The sequence below is a fragment of the Lissotriton vulgaris genome, chromosome 2_1 (assembly GCF_964263255.1).
Source record: "Lissotriton vulgaris chromosome 2_1, aLisVul1.2, whole genome shotgun sequence".
Classification (NCBI taxonomy): Eukaryota; Metazoa; Chordata; class Amphibia; order Caudata; family Salamandridae; genus Lissotriton; species Lissotriton vulgaris.
The window spans coordinates 16,159,765-16,179,051 of record NC_141687.1 but is presented as its reverse complement, the minus strand read 5'-3'; the positions used below and the strand labels follow the sequence as shown (position 1 = coordinate 16,179,051).

General features: G+C 57.1%; 1 protein-coding gene across 1 annotated transcript in view; it reads left to right on the top strand.

Moving 5' to 3' along the window:
• The window catches only part of LOC147729472 (unconventional myosin-X-like), a 763,954-nt gene that overhangs the window by 591,823 nt on the left and 152,844 nt on the right, over positions 1-19,287 (top strand). The window contains exon 24 of the mRNA XM_086954339.1: positions 14,611-14,650. Within this exon, the coding sequence (XP_086810465.1) occupies positions 14,611-14,650 (40 nt within the window). The remainder of the gene's footprint in view (positions 1-14,610; positions 14,651-19,287) is intronic.

Genomic DNA, 19,287 nt, shown 5'->3' with positions numbered 1-19,287 from the left:
AAACAGGCCCTGGTCCCAGCACACAGCTCTGCACACAGCTCTGCCACTGCTTATATCTAACCCCAAACAGGCCCTGGTCCCAGCACACAGCTCTGCACACAGCTCTGCCACTGCTCATATCTAACCCCAAAGAGGCCCTGGTCCCAGCACACAGCTCTGAACACAGCTCTGCCACTGCTCATCTCTAACCCCAAAGAGGCCCTGGTCCCAGCACACAGCTCTGCCACTGCTCATCTCTAACCCCAAACAGGCCCTGGTCCCAGCACACAGCTCTGCCACTGCTCATCTCTAACCCCAAAGAGGCCCTGGTCCCAGCACACAGCTCTGCACACAGCTCTGCACACAGCTCTGCCACTGCTCATATCTAACCCCAAACAGGCCCTGGTCCCAGCACACAGCTCTGAACACAGCTCTGCCACTGCTCATCTCTAACCCCAAAGAGGCCCTGGTCCCAGCACACAGCTCTGAACACAGCTCTGCCACTGCTCATATCTAACCCCAAACAGGCCCTGGTCCCAGCACACAGCTCTGAACACAGCTCTGCCACTGCTCATATCTAACCCCAAAGAGGCCCTGGTCCCAGCACACAGCTCTGCCACTGCTCATATCTAACCCCAAAGAGGCCCCGGTCCCAGCACACAGCTCTGCCACTGCTCATATCTAACCCCAAAGAGGCCCTGGTCCCAGCACACAGCTCTGCCACTGCTCATCTCTAACCCCAAACAGGCCCTGGTCCCTGCACACAGCTCTGCCACTGCTCATCTCTAACCCCAAAGAGGCCCTGGTCCCAGCACACAGCTCTGCCACTGCTCATCTCTAACCCCAAACAGGCCCTGGTCCCAGCACACAGCTCTGCCACTGCTCATCTCTAACCCCAAAGAGGCCCTGGTCCCAGCACACAGCTCTGCACACAGCTCTGCACACAGCTCTGCCACTGCTCATATCTAACCCCAAACAGGCCCTGGTCCCAGCACACAGCTCTGAACACAGCTCTGCCACTGCTCATCTCTAACCCCAAAGAGGCCCTGGTCCCAGCACACAGCTCTGAACACAGCTCTGCCACTGCTCATATCTAACCCCAAACAGGCCCTGGTCCCAGCACACAGCTCTGAACACAGCTCTGCCACTGCTCATATCTAACCCCAAAGAGGCCCTGGTCCCAGCACACAGCTCTGCCACTGCTCATATCTAACCCCAAAGAGGCCCCGGTCCCAGCACACAGCTCTGCCACTGCTCATATCTAACCCCAAAGAGGCCCCGGTCCCAGTACACAGCTCTGCCACTGCTCATATCTAACCCCAAAGAGGCCCTGGTCCCAGCACACAGCTCTGCGCACAGCTCTGCCACTGCTCATATCTAACCCCAAAGAGGCCCCGGTCCCAGCACACAGCTCTGCCACTGCTCATATCTAACCCCAAAGAGGCCCTGGTCCCAGCACACAGCTCTGCACACAGCTCTGCACACAGCTCTGCCACTGCTCATATCTAACCCCAAACAGGCCCTGGTCCCAGCACACAGCTCTGCACACAGCTCTGCACACAGCTCTGCCACTGCTCATATCTAACCCCAAAGAGGCCCTGGTCCCAGCACACAGCTCTGCACACAGCTCTGCACACAGCTCTGCCACTGCTCATATCTAACCCCAAAGAGGCCCTGGTCCCAGCACACAGCTCTGCACACAGCTCTGCCACTGGTCATATCTAACCCCAAACAGGCCCTGGTCCGAGCACACAGCTCTGAACACAGCTCTGCCACTGCTCATCTCTAACCCCAAAGAGGCCCTGGTCCCAGCACACAGCTCTGCCACTGCTCTTATCTAACCCCAAAGAGGCCCTGGTCCAAGCACACAGCTCTGCCATTGCTCTTATCTAACCCCAAACAGGCCCTGGTCCAAGCACACAGCTCTGCAAACAGCTCTGCCACTGCTCATATCTAACCCCAAAGAGGCCCTGGTCCCAGCACACAGCTCTGCACACAGCTCTGCCATTGCTCTTATCTAACCCCAAAGAGGCCCTGGTCCCAGCACACAGCTCTGCACACAGCTCTGCCACTGCTCATATCTAACCCCAAACAGGCCCTGGTCCCAGCACACAGCTCTGCCACTGCTCATATCTAACCCCAAAGAGGCCCTGGTCCCAGCACACAGCTCTGCCATTGCTCTTATCTAACCCCAAAGAGGCCCTGGTCCAAGCACACAGCTCTGCCATTGCTCTTATCTAACCCCAAACAGGCCCTGGTCCCATCACACAGCTCTGCCATTGCTCTTATCTAACCCCAAAGAGGCCCTGGTCCAAGCACACAGCTCTGCCACTGCTCATATCTAACCCCAAAGAGGCCCTGGTCCAAGCACACAGCTCTGCCACTGCTCATATCTAACCCCAAAGAGGCCCTGGTCCCAGCACACAGCTCTGTCACTGCTCTTATCTAACCCCAAACAGGCCCTGGTCCCAGCACACAGCTCTGTCACTGCTCTTATCTAACCCCAAACAGGCCCTGGTCCCAGCACACAGCTCTGCGCACAGCTCTGCCACTGCTCTTATCTAACCCCAAACAGGCCCTGGTCCCAGCACACAGCTCTGCACACAGCTCTGCACACAGCTCTGCCACTGCTCATATCTAACCCCAAACAGGCCCTGGTCCCAGCACACAGCTCTGCACACAGCTCTGCACACAGCTCTGCCACTGCTCATATCTAACCCCAAACAGGCCCTGGTCCCAGCACACAGCTCTGCACACAGCTCTGCACACAGCTCTGCCACTGCTCATATCTAACCCCAAAGAGGCCCTGGTCCCAGCACACAGCTCTGCACACAGCTCTGCGCACAGCTCTGCCACTGCTCATATCTAACCCCAAAGAGGCCCTGGTCCCAGCACACAGCTCTGCCACTGCTCATATCTAACCCCAAATGGTCCCAGCACACAGCTCTGCCACTGCTCATATCTAACCCCAAAGAGGCCCTGGTCCCAGCACACAGCTCTGCCACTGCTCATATCTAACCCCAAAGAGGCCCTGATCCAAGCACACAGCTCTGCGCACAGCTCTGCCACTGCTCCTCGTATCTGACTTGCAAGAGGCCCTGGTCCCAGCCCTGAGACCTGCACACAGCTCTCCACACAGCTCTGCACACAGCTCATATCTAACCCCGAAGAGGCCCTGGTCCCAGCACACAGCTCTGTCACTGCTCATATCTAACCCCAAAGAGGCACTGGTCCCAGCACACAGCTCTGCCACTGCTCATATCTAACCCCAAAGAGGCCCTGGTCCCAGCACACAGCTCTGCGCACAGCTCTGCCACTGCTCATATCTAACCCCAAAGAGGCCCTGGTCCCAGCACACAGCTCTGCGCACAGCTCTGCCACTGCTCATATCTAACCCCAAAGAGGCCCCGGTCCCAGCACACAGCTCTGCACACAGCTCTGCACACAGCTCTGCCACTGCTCATATCTAACCCCAAACAGGCCCTGGTCCCAGCACACAGCTCTGCCACTGCTCATATCTAACCCCAAAGAGGCCCCGGTCCCAGCACACAGCTCTGCCACTGCTCATATCTAACCCCAAAGAGGCCCTGGTCCCAGCACACAGCTCTGCGCACAGCTCTGCCACTGCTCATATCTAACCCCAAAGAGGCCCTGGTCCCAGCACACAGCTCTGCACACAGCTCTGCACACAGCTCTGCCACTGCTCATATCTAACCCCAAAGAGGCCCTGGTCCCAGCACACAGCTCTGCGCACAGCTCTGCCACTGCTCATATCTAACCCCAAAGAGGCCCCGGTCCCAGCACACAGCTCTGCACACAGCTCTGCACACAGCTCTGCCACTGCTCATATCTAACCCCAAACAGGCCCTGGTCCCAGCACACAGCTCTGCCACTGCTCATATCTAACCCCAAAGAGGCCCCGGTCCCAGCACACAGCTCTGCCACTGCTCATATCTAACCCCAAAGAGGCCCTGGTCCCAGCACACAGCTCTGCGCACAGCTCTGCCACTGCTCATATCTAACCCCAAAGAGGCCCTGGTCCCAGCACACAGCTCTGCACACAGCTCTGCACACAGCTCTGCCACTGCTCATATCTAACCCCAAACAGGCCCTGGTCCCAGCACACAGCTCTGCACACAGCTCTGCACACAGCTCTGCCACTGCTCATATCTAACCCCAAAGAGGCCCTGGTCCCAGCACACAGCTCTGCACACAGCTCTGCACACAGCTCTGCCACTGCTCATATCTAACCCCAAACAGGCCCTGGTCCCAGCACACAGCTCTGAACACAGCTCTGCCACTGCTCATCTCTAACCCCAAAGAGGCCCTGGTCCCAGCACACAGCTCTGCCACTGCTCTTATCTAACCCCAAAGAGGCCCTGGTCCAAGCACACAGCTCTGCCATTGCTCTTATCTAACCCCAAACAGGCCCTGGTCCAAGCACACAGCTCTGCAAACAGCTCTGCCACTGCTCATATCTAACCCCAAAGAGGCCCTGGTCCCAGCACACAGCTCTGCACACAGCTCTGCCATTGCTCTTATCTAACCCCAAAGAGGCCCTGGTCCCAGCACACAGCTCTGCCACTGCTCATATCTAACCCCAAAGAGGCCCTGGTCCCAGCACACAGCTCTGTCACTGCTCATATCTAACCCAAAAGAGGCCCTGGTCCCAGCACACAGCTCTGCCATTGCTCTTATCTAACCCCAAAGAGGCCCTGGTCCAAGCACACAGCTCTGCCATTGCTCTTATCTAACCCCAAACAGGCCCTGGTCCCATCACACAGCTCTGCCACTGCTCATATCTAACCCCAAAGAGGCCCTGGTCCAAGCACACAACTCTGTCACTGCTCATATCTAACCCCAAAGAGGCCCTGGTCCAAGCACACAACTCTGTCACTGCTCCTATCTAACCCCAAAGAGGCCCTGGTCCAAGCACACAACTCTGTCACTGCTCAAATCTAACCCCAAACAGGCCCTGGTCCCAGCACACAGCTCTGCCACTGCTCTTATCTAACCCCAAAGAGGCCCTGGTCCAAGCACACAGCTCTGCAAACAGCTCTGCCACTGCTCTTATCTAACCCCAAACAGGTCCTGGTCCAAGCACACAGCTCTGCCATTGCTCTTATCTAACCCCAAACAGGCCCTGGTCCCAGCACACAGCTCTGCACACAGCTCTGCCACTGCTTATATCTAACCCCAAAGAGGCCCTGGTCCCAGCACACAGCTCTGCACACAGCTCTGCCACTGCTTATATCTAACCCCAAACAGGCCCTGGTCCCAGCACACAGCTCTGCACACAGCTCTGCCACTGCTTATATCTAACCCCAAACAGGCCCTGGTCCCAGCACACAGCTCTGCACACAGCTCTGCCACTGCTCATATCTAACCCCAAAGAGGCCCTGGTCCCAGCACACAGCTCTGCCACTGCTCATATCTAACCCCAAAGAGGCCCTAGTCCCAGCACACAGCTCTGCCACTGCTCATCTCTAACCCCAAACAGGCCCTGGTCCCAGCACACAGCTCTGCCACTGCTCATCTCTAACCCCAAAGAGGCCCTGGTCCCAGCACACAGCTCTGCACACAGCTCTGCACACAGCTCTGCCACTGCTCATATCTAACCCCAAACAGGCCCTGGTCCCAGCACACAGCTCTGAACACAGCTCTGCCACTGCTCATATCTAACCCCAAAGAGGCCCCGGTCCCAGCACACAGCTCTGCCACTGCTCATATCTAACCCCAAAGAGGCCCCGGTCCCAGCACACAGCTCTGCCACTGCTCATATCTAACCCCAAAGAGGCCCCGGTCCCAGCACACAGCTCTGCCACTGCTCATATCTAACCCCAAAGAGGCCCTGGTCCCAGCACACAGCTCTGCGCACAGCTCTGCCACTGCTCATATCTAACCCCAAAGAGGCCCCGGTCCCAGCACACAGCTCTGCCACTGCTCATATCTAACCCCAAAGAGGCCCTGGTCCCAGCACACAGCTCTGCACACAGCTCTGCACACAGCTCTGCCACTGCTCATATCTAACCCCAAACAGGCCCTGGTCCCAGCACACAGCTCTGCACACAGCTCTGCACACAGCTCTGCCACTGCTCATATCTAACCCCAAAGAGGCCCTGGTCCCAGCACACAGCTCTGCACACAGCTCTGCACACAGCTCTGCCACTGCTCATATCTAACCCCAAAGAGGCCCTGGTCCCAGCACACAGCTCTGCACACAGCTCTGCACACAGCTCTACCACTGCTCATATCTAACCCCAAACAGGCCCTGGTCCCAGCACACAGCTCTGAACACAGCTCTGCCACTGCTCATCTCTAACCCCAAAGAGGCCCTGGTCCCAGCACACAGCTCTGCCACTGCTCTTATCTAACCCCAAAGAGGCCCTGGTCCAAGCACACAGCTCTGCCATTGCTCTTATCTAACCCCAAACAGGCCCTGGTCCAAGCACACAGCTCTGCAAACAGCTCTGCCACTGCTCATATCTAACCCCAAAGAGGCCCTGGTCCCAGCACACAGCTCTGCACACAGCTCTGCCATTGCTCTTATCTAACCCCAAAGATGCCCTGGTCCCAGCACACAGCTCTGCACACAGCTCTGCCACTGCTCATATCTAACCCCAAACAGGCCCTGGTCCCAGCACACAGCTCTGCCACTGCTCATATCTAACCCCAAAGAGGCCCTGGTCCCAGCACACAGCTCTGCCATTGCTCTTATCTAACCCCAAAGAGGCCCTGGTCCAAGCACACAGCTCTGCCATTGCTCTTATCTAACCCCAAACAGGCCCTGGTCCCATCACACAGCTCTGTCACTGCTCCTATCTAACCCCAAAGAGGCCCTGGTCCAAGCACACAACTCTGTCACTGCTCCTATCTAACCCCAAAGAGGCCCTGGTCCAAGCACACAACTCTGTCACTGCTCATATCTAACCCCAAACAGGCCCTGGTCCCAGCACACAGCTCTGCGCACAGCTCTGCCACTGCTCATATCTAACCCCAAAGAGGCCCTGGTCCCAGCACACAGCTCTGCCACTGCTCTTATCTAACCCCAAAGAGGCCCTGGTCCAAGCACACAGCTCTGCAAACAGCTCTGCCACTGCTCTTATCTAACCCCAAACAGGTCCTGGTCCAAGCACACAGCTCTGCCATTGCTCTTATCTAACCCCAAACAGGCCCTGGTCCCAGCACACAGCTCTGCACACAGCTCTGCCACTGCTTATATCTAACCCCAAAGAGGCCCTGGTCCCAGCACACAGCTCTGCACACAGCTCTGCACACAGCTCTGCCACTGCTCATATCTAACCCCAAAGAGGCCCTGGTCCCAGCACACAGCTCTGCACACAGCTCTGCGCACAGCTCTGCCACTGCTTATATCTAACCCCAAACAGGCCCTGGTCCCAGCACACAGCTCTGCACACAGCTCTGCCACTGCTCATATCTAACCCCAAAGAGGCCCTGGTCCCAGCACACAGCTCTGCACACAGCTCTGCGCACAGCTCTGCCACTGCTCATATCTAACCCCAAAGAGGCCCTGGTCCCAGCACACAGCTCTGCACACAGCTCTGCGCACAGCTCTGCCACTGCTTATATCTAACCCCAAACAGGCCCTGGTCCCAGCACACAGCTCTGCACACAGCTCTGCCACTGCTCATATCTAACCCCAAAGAGGCCCTGGTCACAGCACACAGCTCTGCACACAGCTCTGCGCACAGCTCTGCCACTGCTTATATCTAACCCCAAACAGGCCCTGGTCCCAGCACACAGCTCTGCCACTGCTTATATCTAACCCCAAACAGGCCCTGGTCCCAGCACACAGCTCTGTCACTGCTCCTATCTAACCCCAAAGAGGCCCTGGTCCAAGCACACAGCTCTGCCATTGCTCTTATCTAACCCCAAACAGGCCCTGGTCCCATCACACAGCTCTGCCACTGCTCATATCTAACCCCAAAGAGGCCCTGGTCCAAGCACACAACTCTGTCACTGCTCATATCTAACCCCAAAGAGGCCCTGGTCCAAGCACACAACTCTGTCACTGCTCCTATCTAACCCCAAAGAGGCCCTGGTCCAAGCACACAACTCTGTCACTGCTCATATCTAACCCCAAACAGGCCCTGGTCCCAGCACACAGCTCTGCCACTGCTCTTATCTAACCCCAAAGAGGCCCTGGTCCAAGCACACAGCTCTGCAAACAGCTCTGCCACTGCTCTTATCTAACCCCAAACAGGTCCTGGTCCAAGCACACAGCTCTGCCATTGCTCTTATCTAACCCCAAACAGGCCCTGGTCCCAGCACACAGCTCTGCACACAGCTCTGCCACTGCTTATATCTAACCCCAAAGAGGCCCTGGTCCCAGCACACAGCTCTGCACACAGCTCTGCCACTGCTTATATCTAACCCCAAACAGGCCCTGGTCCCAGCACACAGCTCTGCACACAGCTCTGCCACTGCTTATATCTAACCCCAAACAGGCCCTGGTCCCAGCACACAGCTCTGCACACAGCTCTGCCACTGCTCATATCTAACCCCAAAGAGGCCCTGGTCCCAGCACACAGCTCTGCCACTGCTCATATCTAACCCCAAAGAGGCCCTGGTCCCAGCACACAGCTCTGCCACTGCTCATCTCTAACCCCAAACAGGCCCTGGTCCCAGCACACAGCTCTGCCACTGCTCATCTCTAACCCCAAAGAGGCCCTGGTCCCAGCACACAGCTCTGCACACAGCTCTGCACACAGCTCTGCCACTGCTCATATCTAACCCCAAACAGGCCCTGGTCCCAGCACACAGCTCTGAACACAGCTCTGCCACTGCTCATATCTAACCCCAAAGAGGCCCCGGTCCCAGCACACAGCTCTGCCACTGCTCATATCTAACCCCAAAGAGGCCCCGGTCCCAGCACACAGCTCTGCCACTGCTCATATCTAACCCCAAAGAGGCCCCGGTCCCAGCACACAGCTCTGCCACTGCTCATATCTAACCCCAAAGAGGCCCTGGTCCCAGCACACAGCTCTGCGCACAGCTCTGCCACTGCTCATATCTAACCCCAAAGAGGCCCCGGTCCCAGCACACAGCTCTGCCACTGCTCATATCTAACCCCAAAGAGGCCCTGGTCCCAGCACACAGCTCTGCACACAGCTCTGCACACAGCTCTGCCACTGCTCATATCTAACCCCAAACAGGCCCTGGTCCCAGCACACAGCTCTGCACACAGCTCTGCACACAGCTCTGCCACTGCTCATATCTAACCCCAAAGAGGCCCTGGTCCCAGCACACAGCTCTGCACACAGCTCTGCACACAGCTCTGCCACTGCTCATATCTAACCCCAAAGAGGCCCTGGTCCCAGCACACAGCTCTGCACACAGCTCTGCACACAGCTCTACCACTGCTCATATCTAACCCCAAACAGGCCCTGGTCCCAGCACACAGCTCTGAACACAGCTCTGCCACTGCTCATCTCTAACCCCAAAGAGGCCCTGGTCCCAGCACACAGCTCTGCCACTGCTCTTATCTAACCCCAAAGAGGCCCTGGTCCAAGCACACAGCTCTGCCATTGCTCTTATCTAACCCCAAACAGGCCCTGGTCCAAGCACACAGCTCTGCAAACAGCTCTGCCACTGCTCATATCTAACCCCAAAGAGGCCCTGGTCCCAGCACACATCTCTGCACACAGCTCTGCCATTGCTCTTATCTAACCCCAAAGATGCCCTGGTCCCAGCACACAGCTCTGCACACAGCTCTGCCACTGCTCATATCTAACCCCAAACAGGCCCTGGTCCCAGCACACAGCTCTGCCACTGCTCATATCTAACCCCAAAGAGGCCCTGGTCCCAGCACACAGCTCTGCCATTGCTCTTATCTAACCCCAAAGAGGCCCTGGTCCAAGCACACAGCTCTGCCATTGCTCTTATCTAACCCCAAACAGGCCCTGGTCCCATCACACAGCTCTGTCACTGCTCCTATCTAACCCCAAAGAGGCCCTGGTCCAAGCACACAACTCTGTCACTGCTCCTATCTAACCCCAAAGAGGCCCTGGTCCAAGCACACAACTCTGTCACTGCTCATATCTAACCCCAAACAGGCCCTGGTCCCAGCACACAGCTCTGCGCACAGCTCTGCCACTGCTCATATCTAACCCCAAAGAGGCCCTGGTCCCAGCACACAGCTCTGCCACTGCTCTTATCTAACCCCAAAGAGGCCCTGGTCCAAGCACACAGCTCTGCAAACAGCTCTGCCACTGCTCTTATCTAACCCCAAACAGGTCCTGGTCCAAGCACACAGCTCTGCCATTGCTCTTATCTAACCCCAAACAGGCCCTGGTCCCAGCACACAGCTCTGCACACAGCTCTGCCACTGCTTATATCTAACCCCAAAGAGGCCCTGGTCCCAGCACACAGCTCTGCACACAGCTCTGCACACAGCTCTGCCACTGCTCATATCTAACCCCAAAGAGGCCCTGGTCCCAGCACACAGCTCTGCACACAGCTCTGCGCACAGCTCTGCCACTGCTTATATCTAACCCCAAACAGGCCCTGGTCCCAGCACACAGCTCTGCACACAGCTCTGCCACTGCTCATATCTAACCCCAAAGAGGCCCTGGTCCCAGCACACAGCTCTGCACACAGCTCTGCGCACAGCTCTGCCACTGCTCATATCTAACCCCAAAGAGGCCCTGGTCCCAGCACACAGCTCTGCACACAGCTCTGCGCACAGCTCTGCCACTGCTTATATCTAACCCCAAACAGGCCCTGGTCCCAGCACACAGCTCTGCACACAGCTCTGCCACTGCTCATATCTAACCCCAAAGAGGCCCTGGTCACAGCACACAGCTCTGCACACAGCTCTGCGCACAGCTCTGCCACTGCTTATATCTAACCCCAAACAGGCCCTGGTCCCAGCACACAGCTCTGCCACTGCTTATATCTAACCCCAAACAGGCCCTGGTCCCAGCACACAGCTCTGCACACAGCTCTGCCACTGCTCATATCTAACCCCAAAGAGGCCCTGGTCCCAGCACACAGCTCTGCCACTGCTCATCTCTAACCCCAAACAGGCCCTGGTCCCAGCACACAGCTCTGCCACTGCTCATCTCTAACCCCAAAGAGGCCCTGGTCCCAGCACACAGCTCTGCACACAGCTCTGCACACAGCTCTGCCACTGCTCATATCTAACCCCAAACAGGCCCTGGTCCCAGCACACAGCTCTGAACACAGCTCTGCCACTGCTCATCTCTAACCCCAAAGAGGCCCTGGTCCCAGCACACAGCTCTGAACACAGCTCTGCCACTGCTCATATCTAACCCCAAACAGGCCCTGGTCCCAGCACACAGCTCTGAACACAGCTCTGCCACTGCTCATATCTAACCTCAAAGAGGCCCTGGTCCCAGCACACAGCTCTGCCACTGCTCATATCTAACCCCAAAGAGGCCCTGGTCCCAGCACACAGCTCTGAACACAGCTCTGCCACTGCTCATCTCTAACCCCAAAGAGGCCCTGGTCCCAGCACACAGCTCTGCCACTGCTCATATCTAACCCCAAACAGGCCCTGGTCCCAGCACACAGCTCTGCACACAGCTCTGCCACTGCTCATATCTAACCCCAAACAGGCCCTGGTCCCAGCACACAGCTCTGAACACAGCTCTGCCACTGCTCATATCTAACCCCAAAGAGGCCCTGGTCCCAGCACACAGCTCTGCCACTGCTCATATCTAACCCCAAAGAGGCCCTGGTCCCAGCACACAGCTCTGCACACAGCTCTGCCACTGCTCCTCGTATCTGACCTGCAAGAGGCCCTGGTCCCAGCCCTGAGACCTGCACACAGCTCTCCACACAGCTCTGCACACAGCTCATATCTAACCCCGAAGAGGCCCTGGTCCCAGCACTCAGGCCTGCACACAGCTCTGCCACTGCTCCTCCTATGTGACCTGCACGAGCCCCTGGTCCCAGCCCTGAGAGCTGCACACAGATCTCCTAATAAAACAACCAACTGGCCCGCTCCATCCTTGCTGTTGTCCAATTGAGAACCTCACTTTTAGCATTTTTCTTTTTAATGCTAATGATTTGACACTAGGGTCTAAAGTGATCTGGATCCTCTGTGATTGTCTCAAGAGCGCCAAGAAACCCTTTAATTGGAAAAATACCTGCTATGCCCAGAGACCTGCTCGCAAGAGGTATTGAGTTCATTTGAGCCTTGATCAGCCTTCCATCCTTATAAGGTGGATAAATGAGTTCTCTCTGATAGCTGAGCGCTAGAACATGTTACTATGGTGCGCTCTGTCACTTTCCTGTCTCAGTTCAGTCTGTGGTGCGCTCTGTCAACTTCCTGTCACAGTTCAGTATGTGGTGCGCTCAGTCACTTTCCTGTCACAGTTCAGTCTGTGGTGCGCTCTGTCACTTACTTTCCTGTCACAGGTCAGTCTGTGGTGCGCTCTGTCACCTTCCTGTCACAGTTCAGTCTGTGGTGCGCTCTGTCACTTTCCTGTCACAGTTCAGTCTGTGGTGCGCTCTGTCACTTTCCTGTGTGTGTAAAAACAAGGGTGCCCCTGACAACAGTTCCTGAATCAGGGAATAAAGAAAGTCTAAAGAAGTGCGGTGCACTCTGTCACTTTCCTGTCACAGGTCAGTCTGTGGTGTGCTCTGTAACTTTCCTTTCTCAGTTCAGTCTGTGGTGCTCTCTGTCTGTCCTGTCACAGTTCAGTCTGTGGTGCGCTCTGTCTGTCCTGTCACAGTTCAGTCTGTGGTGCGCTCCGTCGCTTTCCTGTTACAGTTCAGTTTGTGGTGCCCTCTGTCACTTTCCTGTCACAGTTCAGTCTGTGGTGCGCTCTGTCACTTTCCTGTCTCAGTTCAGTCTGTGGTGCGCTCTGTCACTTTCTTGTCACAGGTCACTCTGTGGTACGCTCTGTCACTTTCCTGTTTCCGTTCAGTGTGTGGTGCGCTCTGTCATTTCCTGTCACAGGTCAGTGTGTGGTGCGCTCTGTCACTTTCCTGTCTCAGGTCAGTCTGTGGTGCGCTCTGTCACTTGACTGTGTGTGTAAAAACAAGGGTACCCATGACAACAGTTCCTGAATCAGGGAATAAAGAAAGTCTAAAGAAGTGCGGTGCGCTCTGTCACTTTCCTGTCACAGTTCAGTCTGTGGTGGGCTCTGTCTTTCCTGTCACAGTTCAGTCTGTGGTGCGCTCGGTCTTTCCTGTCACAGTTCAGTCTGTGGTGCGCTCTGTCTGTCCTGTCACAGTTCAGTCTGTGGTGCGCTCTGTCACTTTCCTGTCACAGGTCAGTCTGTGGTGCACTCTGTCACTTTCCTATCACAGTTCAGTTTGTGGTGCGCTCTGTCACTTTCCTGTTTCAGTTCAGTCTGTGGTGTGCTCTGTCACTTTCCTGTTTTAGTTCAGTCTGTGGTGCGCTCTGTCACTTTCCTGTCACAGTTCAGTCTGTGGTGTGCTCCGTCACTTTCCTATCGCAGTTCAGTCTGTGGGGCACTCTGTCACTTTCCCATCACAGTTCAGTCTGTGGTGCGCTCTGTCACTTTCCCATCACAGTTCAGTCTGTGGTGCGCTCTGTCACTTTCTTGTTGCAGTTCAGTCTGTGGTGCGCTCTGTCACTGTCCTGTCACAGTTCAGTCTGTGGTGCGCTCTGTCACTTTACTGTCACAGTTCAGTCTGTGGTGCACTCTGTCACTTTCCTGTTTCAGTTCAGTCTGTGGTGCGCTCTGTCACTTTCCTGTTTCCGTTCAGTGTGTGGTGCGCTCTGTCATTTCCTGTCACAGGTCAGTGTGTGGTGCGCTCTGTCACTTTCCTGTCTCAGGTCAGTCTGTGGTGCGCTCTGTCACTTGACTGTGTGTGTAAAAACAAGGGTACCCATGACAACAGTTCCTGAATCAGGGAATAAAGAAAGTCTAAAGAAGTGCGTTGCGCTCTGTCACTTTCCTGTCACAGTTCAGTCTGTGGTGGGCTCTGTCTTCCTGTCACAGTTCAGTCTGTGGTGCGCTCGGTCTTTCCTGTCACAGTTCAGTCTGTGGTGCGCTCTGTCTGTCCTGTCACAGTTCAGTCTGTGGTGCGCTCTGTCACTTTCCTGTTTTAGTTCAGTCTGTGGTGCGCTCTGTCACTTTCCTGTCACAGGTCAGTGTGTGGTGCGCTCTGTCACTTTCCTGTCTCAGGTCAGTCTGTGGTGCGCTCTGTCACTTTACTGTGTGTGTAAAAACAAGGGTACCCCTGACAACAGTTCCTGAATCAGGGAATAAAGAACGTCTAAAGAAGTGCGGTGCACTCTGTCACTTTCCTGTCACAGTTCAGTCTGTGGTGTGCTCCGTCACTTTCCTATCGCAGTTCAGTCTGTGGTGCACTCTGTCACTTTCCCATCACAGTTCAGTCTGTGGTGCGCTCTGTCACTTTCCCATCACAGTTCAGTCTGTGGTGCGCTCTGTCACTTTCTTGTTGCAGTTCAGTCTGTGGTGCGCTCTGTCACTTTCCTGTCACAGTTCAGTCTGTGGTGCACTCTGTTTGTCCTGTCACAGTTCAGTCTGTGGTGCTCTCTGTCTTTCCTGTCACAGTTCAGTCTGTGGTGCGCCTTGTCACTTTCCTCTCACAGTTTCCCCTGTCTTTATTTCTGATTCACTCATGAGTGTGCACCTTTCTCCACAGGGAGCACGAGCGCCTGGAGGCCGTTCTTCGAGCAGCTTCGGTGAGTTAAGGCCTCTCTTATTTCCTCCCTTGCATGCTTCTGGGGTGTGTGTTGATGAGTCTGGCAGCAGCACTGGTGTATTTCCCTCTGAAATGCAGCCAGAAACCACTCAAAGGGGCCGAGAGACACCTGTGGGGCCCAACCAGCGAGGTGTACCAGGGAGGATAGCCACCTCCTGTGGGTTCCTGTTGAGGTTATCAGGGGCGGATGGGGAGGAAGAGGGGACTAAACCCTGGGCGCCTGCGCGGGTCAGAGTTCATCCCCAGGCACCTGCTCGTGTCAGAGTTCATCCCCAAGCACCTGCTCGTGTCCGAGTTCATCCCCAGGCGCCTGCGCGTGTCCGAGTTCAGCCCCAGGCACCTGCTCGTGTCAGAGTTCATCCCCAAGCACCTGCCAGAGTTCATCCCCAGGCACCTGCTCGTGTCAGAGTTCATCCCCAAGCACCTGCTCGTGTCAGAGTTCATCCCCAGGCGCCTGCGCGTGTCCGAGTTCATCCCCAAGCACCTGCTCGTATCAGAGTTCATCCCCAGGCGCCTGCTCGTGTCCGAGTTCATCCCCAAGCACCTGCTCGTGTCAGAGTTCATCCCCAGGCACCTGCGCGTGTCCGAGTTCATCCCCAAGCACCTGCGCGTGTCCGAGTTCATCACCAGGCGCCTGCGCGTGTCCGAGTTCATCACCAGGCGCCTGCGCGTGTCCGAGTTCATCCCCAAGCACCTGCTCGTGTCAGAGTTCATCCCCAGGCACCTGCTCGTGTCAGAGTTCATCCCCAGGCGCCTGCGCGTGTCCGAGTTCATCCCCAGGCACCTGCTCGTGTCAGAGTTCATCCCCAAGCACCTGCTCGTGTCAGAGTTCATCCCCAGGCGCCTGCGCGTGTCCGAGTTCATCCCCAAGCACCTGCTCGTGTCAGAGTTCATCCCCAGGCACCTGCTCGTGTCAGAGTTCATCCCCAAGCACCTGCTCGTGTCAGAGTTCATCCCCAGGCACCTGCTCGTGTCAGAGTTCATCCCCAGGCGCCTGAGCGTGTCCGAGTTCATCCCCAAGCACCTGCTCGTGTCAGAGTTCATCCCCAGGCACCTGCTCGTGTCAGAGTTCATCCCCAGGCGCCTGAGCGTGTCCGAGTTCATCCCCAAGCACCTGCTCGTGTCAGAGTTCATCCCCAGGCACCTGCTCGTGTCAGAGTTCATCCCCAGGCACCTGCTCGTGTCAGAGTTCATCCCCAGGCACCTGCTCGTGTCAGAGTTCATCCCCAGGCGCCTGCGCGTGTCCGAGTTCATCCCCAAGCACCTGCTCGTGTCAGAGTTCATCCCCAGGCACCTGCTCGTGTCAGAGTTCATCCCCAAGCACCTGCTCGTGTCAGAGTTCATCCCCAGGCACCTGCTCGTGTCAGAGTTCATCCCCAGGCGCCTGCGCGTGTCCGAGTTCATCCCCAAGCACCTGCTCGTGTCAGAGTTCATCCCCAGGCACCTGCTCGTGTCAGAGTTCATCCCCAAGCACCTGCTCGTGTCCGAGTTCATCACCAGGCGCCTGCGCGTGTCCGAGTTCATCACCAGGCGCCTGCGCGTGTCCGAGTTCATCCCCAAGCACCTGCGCGTGTCCGAGTTCATCACCAGGCGCCTGCGCGTGTCCGAGTTCATCACCAGGCACCTGCTCGTGTCAGAGTTCATCCCCAGGCGCCTGAGCGTGTCCGAGTTCATCCCCAAGCACCTGCTCGTGTCAGAGTTCATCCCCAGGCACCTGCTCGTGTCAGAGTTCATCCCCAGGCACCTGCTCGTGTCAGAGTTCATCCCCAGGCACCTGCTCGTGTCAGAGTTCATCCCCAGGCGCCTGAGCGTGTCCGAGTTCATCCCCAAGCACCTGCTCGTGTCAGAGTTCATCCCCAGGCGCCTGAGCGTGTCCGAGTTCATCCCCAAGCACCTGCTTGTGTCAGAGTTCATCCCCAAGCACCTGCTCGTGTCAGAGTTCATCCCCAGGCACCTGCTCGTGTCAGAGTTCATCCCCAGGCGCCTGAGCGTGTCAGAGTTCATCCCCAAGCACCTGCTCGTGTCAGAGTTCATCCCCAAGCACCTGCTCGTGTCAGAGTTCATCCCCAGGCACCTGCTCGTGTCAGAGTTCATCACCAGGCGCCTGAGCGTGTCCGAGTTCATCCCCAAGCACCTGCTCGTGTCAGAGTTCATCCCCAGGCGCCTGAGCGTGTCCGAGTTCATCCCCAAGCACCTGCTCGTGTCAGAGTTCACCCCCAGGCGCCTGCGCGTGTCCGAGTTCATCCCCAAGCACCTGCGCGTGTCCGAGTTCATCACCAGGCGCCTGCGCGTGTCCGAGTTCATCACCAGGCGCCTGCGCGTGTCCGAGTTCATCCCCAAGCACCTGCGCGTGTCCGAGTTCATCACCAGGCGCCTGCGCGTGTCCGAGTTCATCACCAGGCGCCTGCGCGTGTCCGAGTTCATCCCCAGGCGCCTGCACGTGTCCGAGTTCATCCCCAAGCACCTGCTTGTGTCAGAGTTCATCCCCAGGCGCCTGCGCGTGTCAGAGTTCATCCCCAGGCGCCTGAGCGTGTCCGAGTTCATCCCCAAGCACCTGCTCGTGTCAGAGTTCATCCCCAGGCACCTGCTCGTGTCAGAGTTCATCCCCAGGCACCTGCTCGTGTCAGAGTTCATCCCCAGGCGCCTGCGCGTGTCCGAGTTCATCCCCAAGCACCTGCTCGTGTCAGAGTTCATCCCCAGGCACCTGCTCGTGTCAGAGTTCATCCCCAGGCACCTGCTCGTGTCAGAGTTCATCCCCAGGCGCCTGCGCGTGTCCGAGTTCATCCCCAAGCACCTGCTCGTGTCAGAGTTCATCCCCAGGCACCTGCTCGTGTCAGAGTTCATCCCCAAGCACCTGCTCGTGTCCGAGTTCATCCCCAGGCGCCTGCGCGTGTCCGAGTTCATCCCCAAGCACCTGCTCGTGTCAGAGTTCATCCCCAGGCACCTGCTCGTGTCAGAGTTCATCCCCAAGCACCTGCTCGTGTCCGAGTTCATCCCCAAGCACCTGCTCGTGTCAGAGTTCATCCCCAAGCACCTGCTCGTGTCAGAGTTCATCCCCAGGCACCTGCTCGTGTCAGAGTTCATCCCCAGGCGCCTGCGCGTGTCCGAGTTCATCCCCAAGCACCTGCTCGTGTCAGAGTTCATCCCCAGGCACCTGCTCGTGTCAGAGTTCATCCCCAAGCACCTGCTCGTGTCCGAGTTCATCACCAGGCGCCTGCGCGTGTCCGAGTTCATCACCAGGCGCCTGCGCGTGTCCGAGTTCATCCCCAAGCACCTGCGCGTGTCCGAGTTCATCACCAGGCGCCTGCGCGTGTCCGAGTTCATCACCAGGCACCTGCTCGTGTCAGAGTTCATCCCCAGGCGCCTGAGCGTGTCCGAGTTCATCCCCAAGCACCTGCTCGTGTCAGAGTTCATCCCCAGGCACCTGCTCGTGTCAGAGTTCATCCCCAGGCACCTGCTCGTGTCAGAGTTCATCCCCAGGCACCTGCTCGTGTCAGAGTTCATCCCCAGGCGCCTGAGCGTGTCCGAGTTCATCCCCAAGCACCTGCTCGTGTCAGAGTTCATCCCCAGGCGCCTGAGCGTGTCCGAGTTCATCCCCAAGCACCTGCTCGTGTCAGAGTTCATCCCCAAGCACCTGCTCGTGTCAGAGTTCATCCCCAGGCACCTGCTCGTGTCAGAGTTCATCCCCAGGCGCCTGAGCGTGTCAGAGTTCATCCCCAAGCACCTGCTCGTGTCAGAGTTCATCCCCAAGCACCTGCTCGTGTCAGAGTTCATCCCCAGGCACCTGCTCGTGTCAGAGTTCATCACCAGGCGCCTGAGCGTGTCCGAGTTCATCCCCAAGCACCTGCTCGTGTCAGAGTTCATCCCCAGGCGCCTGAGCGTGTCCGAGTTCATCCCCAAGCACCTGCTCGTGTCAGAGTTCACCCCCAGGCGCCTGCGCGTGTCCGAGTTCATCCCCAAGCACCTGCGCGTGTCCGAGTTCATCACCAGGCGCCTGCGCGTGTCCGAGTTCATCACCAGGCGCCTGCGCGTGTCCGAGTTCATCCCCAAGCACCTGCGCGTGTCCGAGTTCATCACCAGGCGCCTGCGCGTGTCCGAGTTCATCACCAGGCGCCTGCGCGTGTCCGAGTTCATCCCCAGGCGCCTGCACGTGTCCGAGTTCATCCCCAAGCACCTGCTTGTGTCAGAGTTCATCCCCAGGCGCCTGCGCGTGTCCGAGTTCATCCCCAGGCGCCTGCACGTGTCCGAGTTCAGCCCCAGGCACCTGGGCCGGGCAGAGTGCAGCCCCAGGCGGCTGGGCCGGGCAGAGTGCAGCCCCAGGCGGCTGGGCCGGGCAGAGTGCAGCCCCAGGCGGCTGGGTGGGCTGCAGCTCTACAAAGGGGAGGAGCTGAGATTTTTATTTCTGGATGAGGCTCTGGTATAGTGAGAGGCAGAATGCTATTAACACAATTGTGATGAATTAAAACCATCTCCTAGTAGGCTAGGTATCAGTTTTATTCTGGTTCCCCCAGTGGATAGAGATTAAAACAGTGAAGGGGGGGGCAGGAAATAATATTGCCCTTGGTTGTGTGTCGGAACAACGAGTTCTTTAACCCAACATAGCTATACAACGCAGTC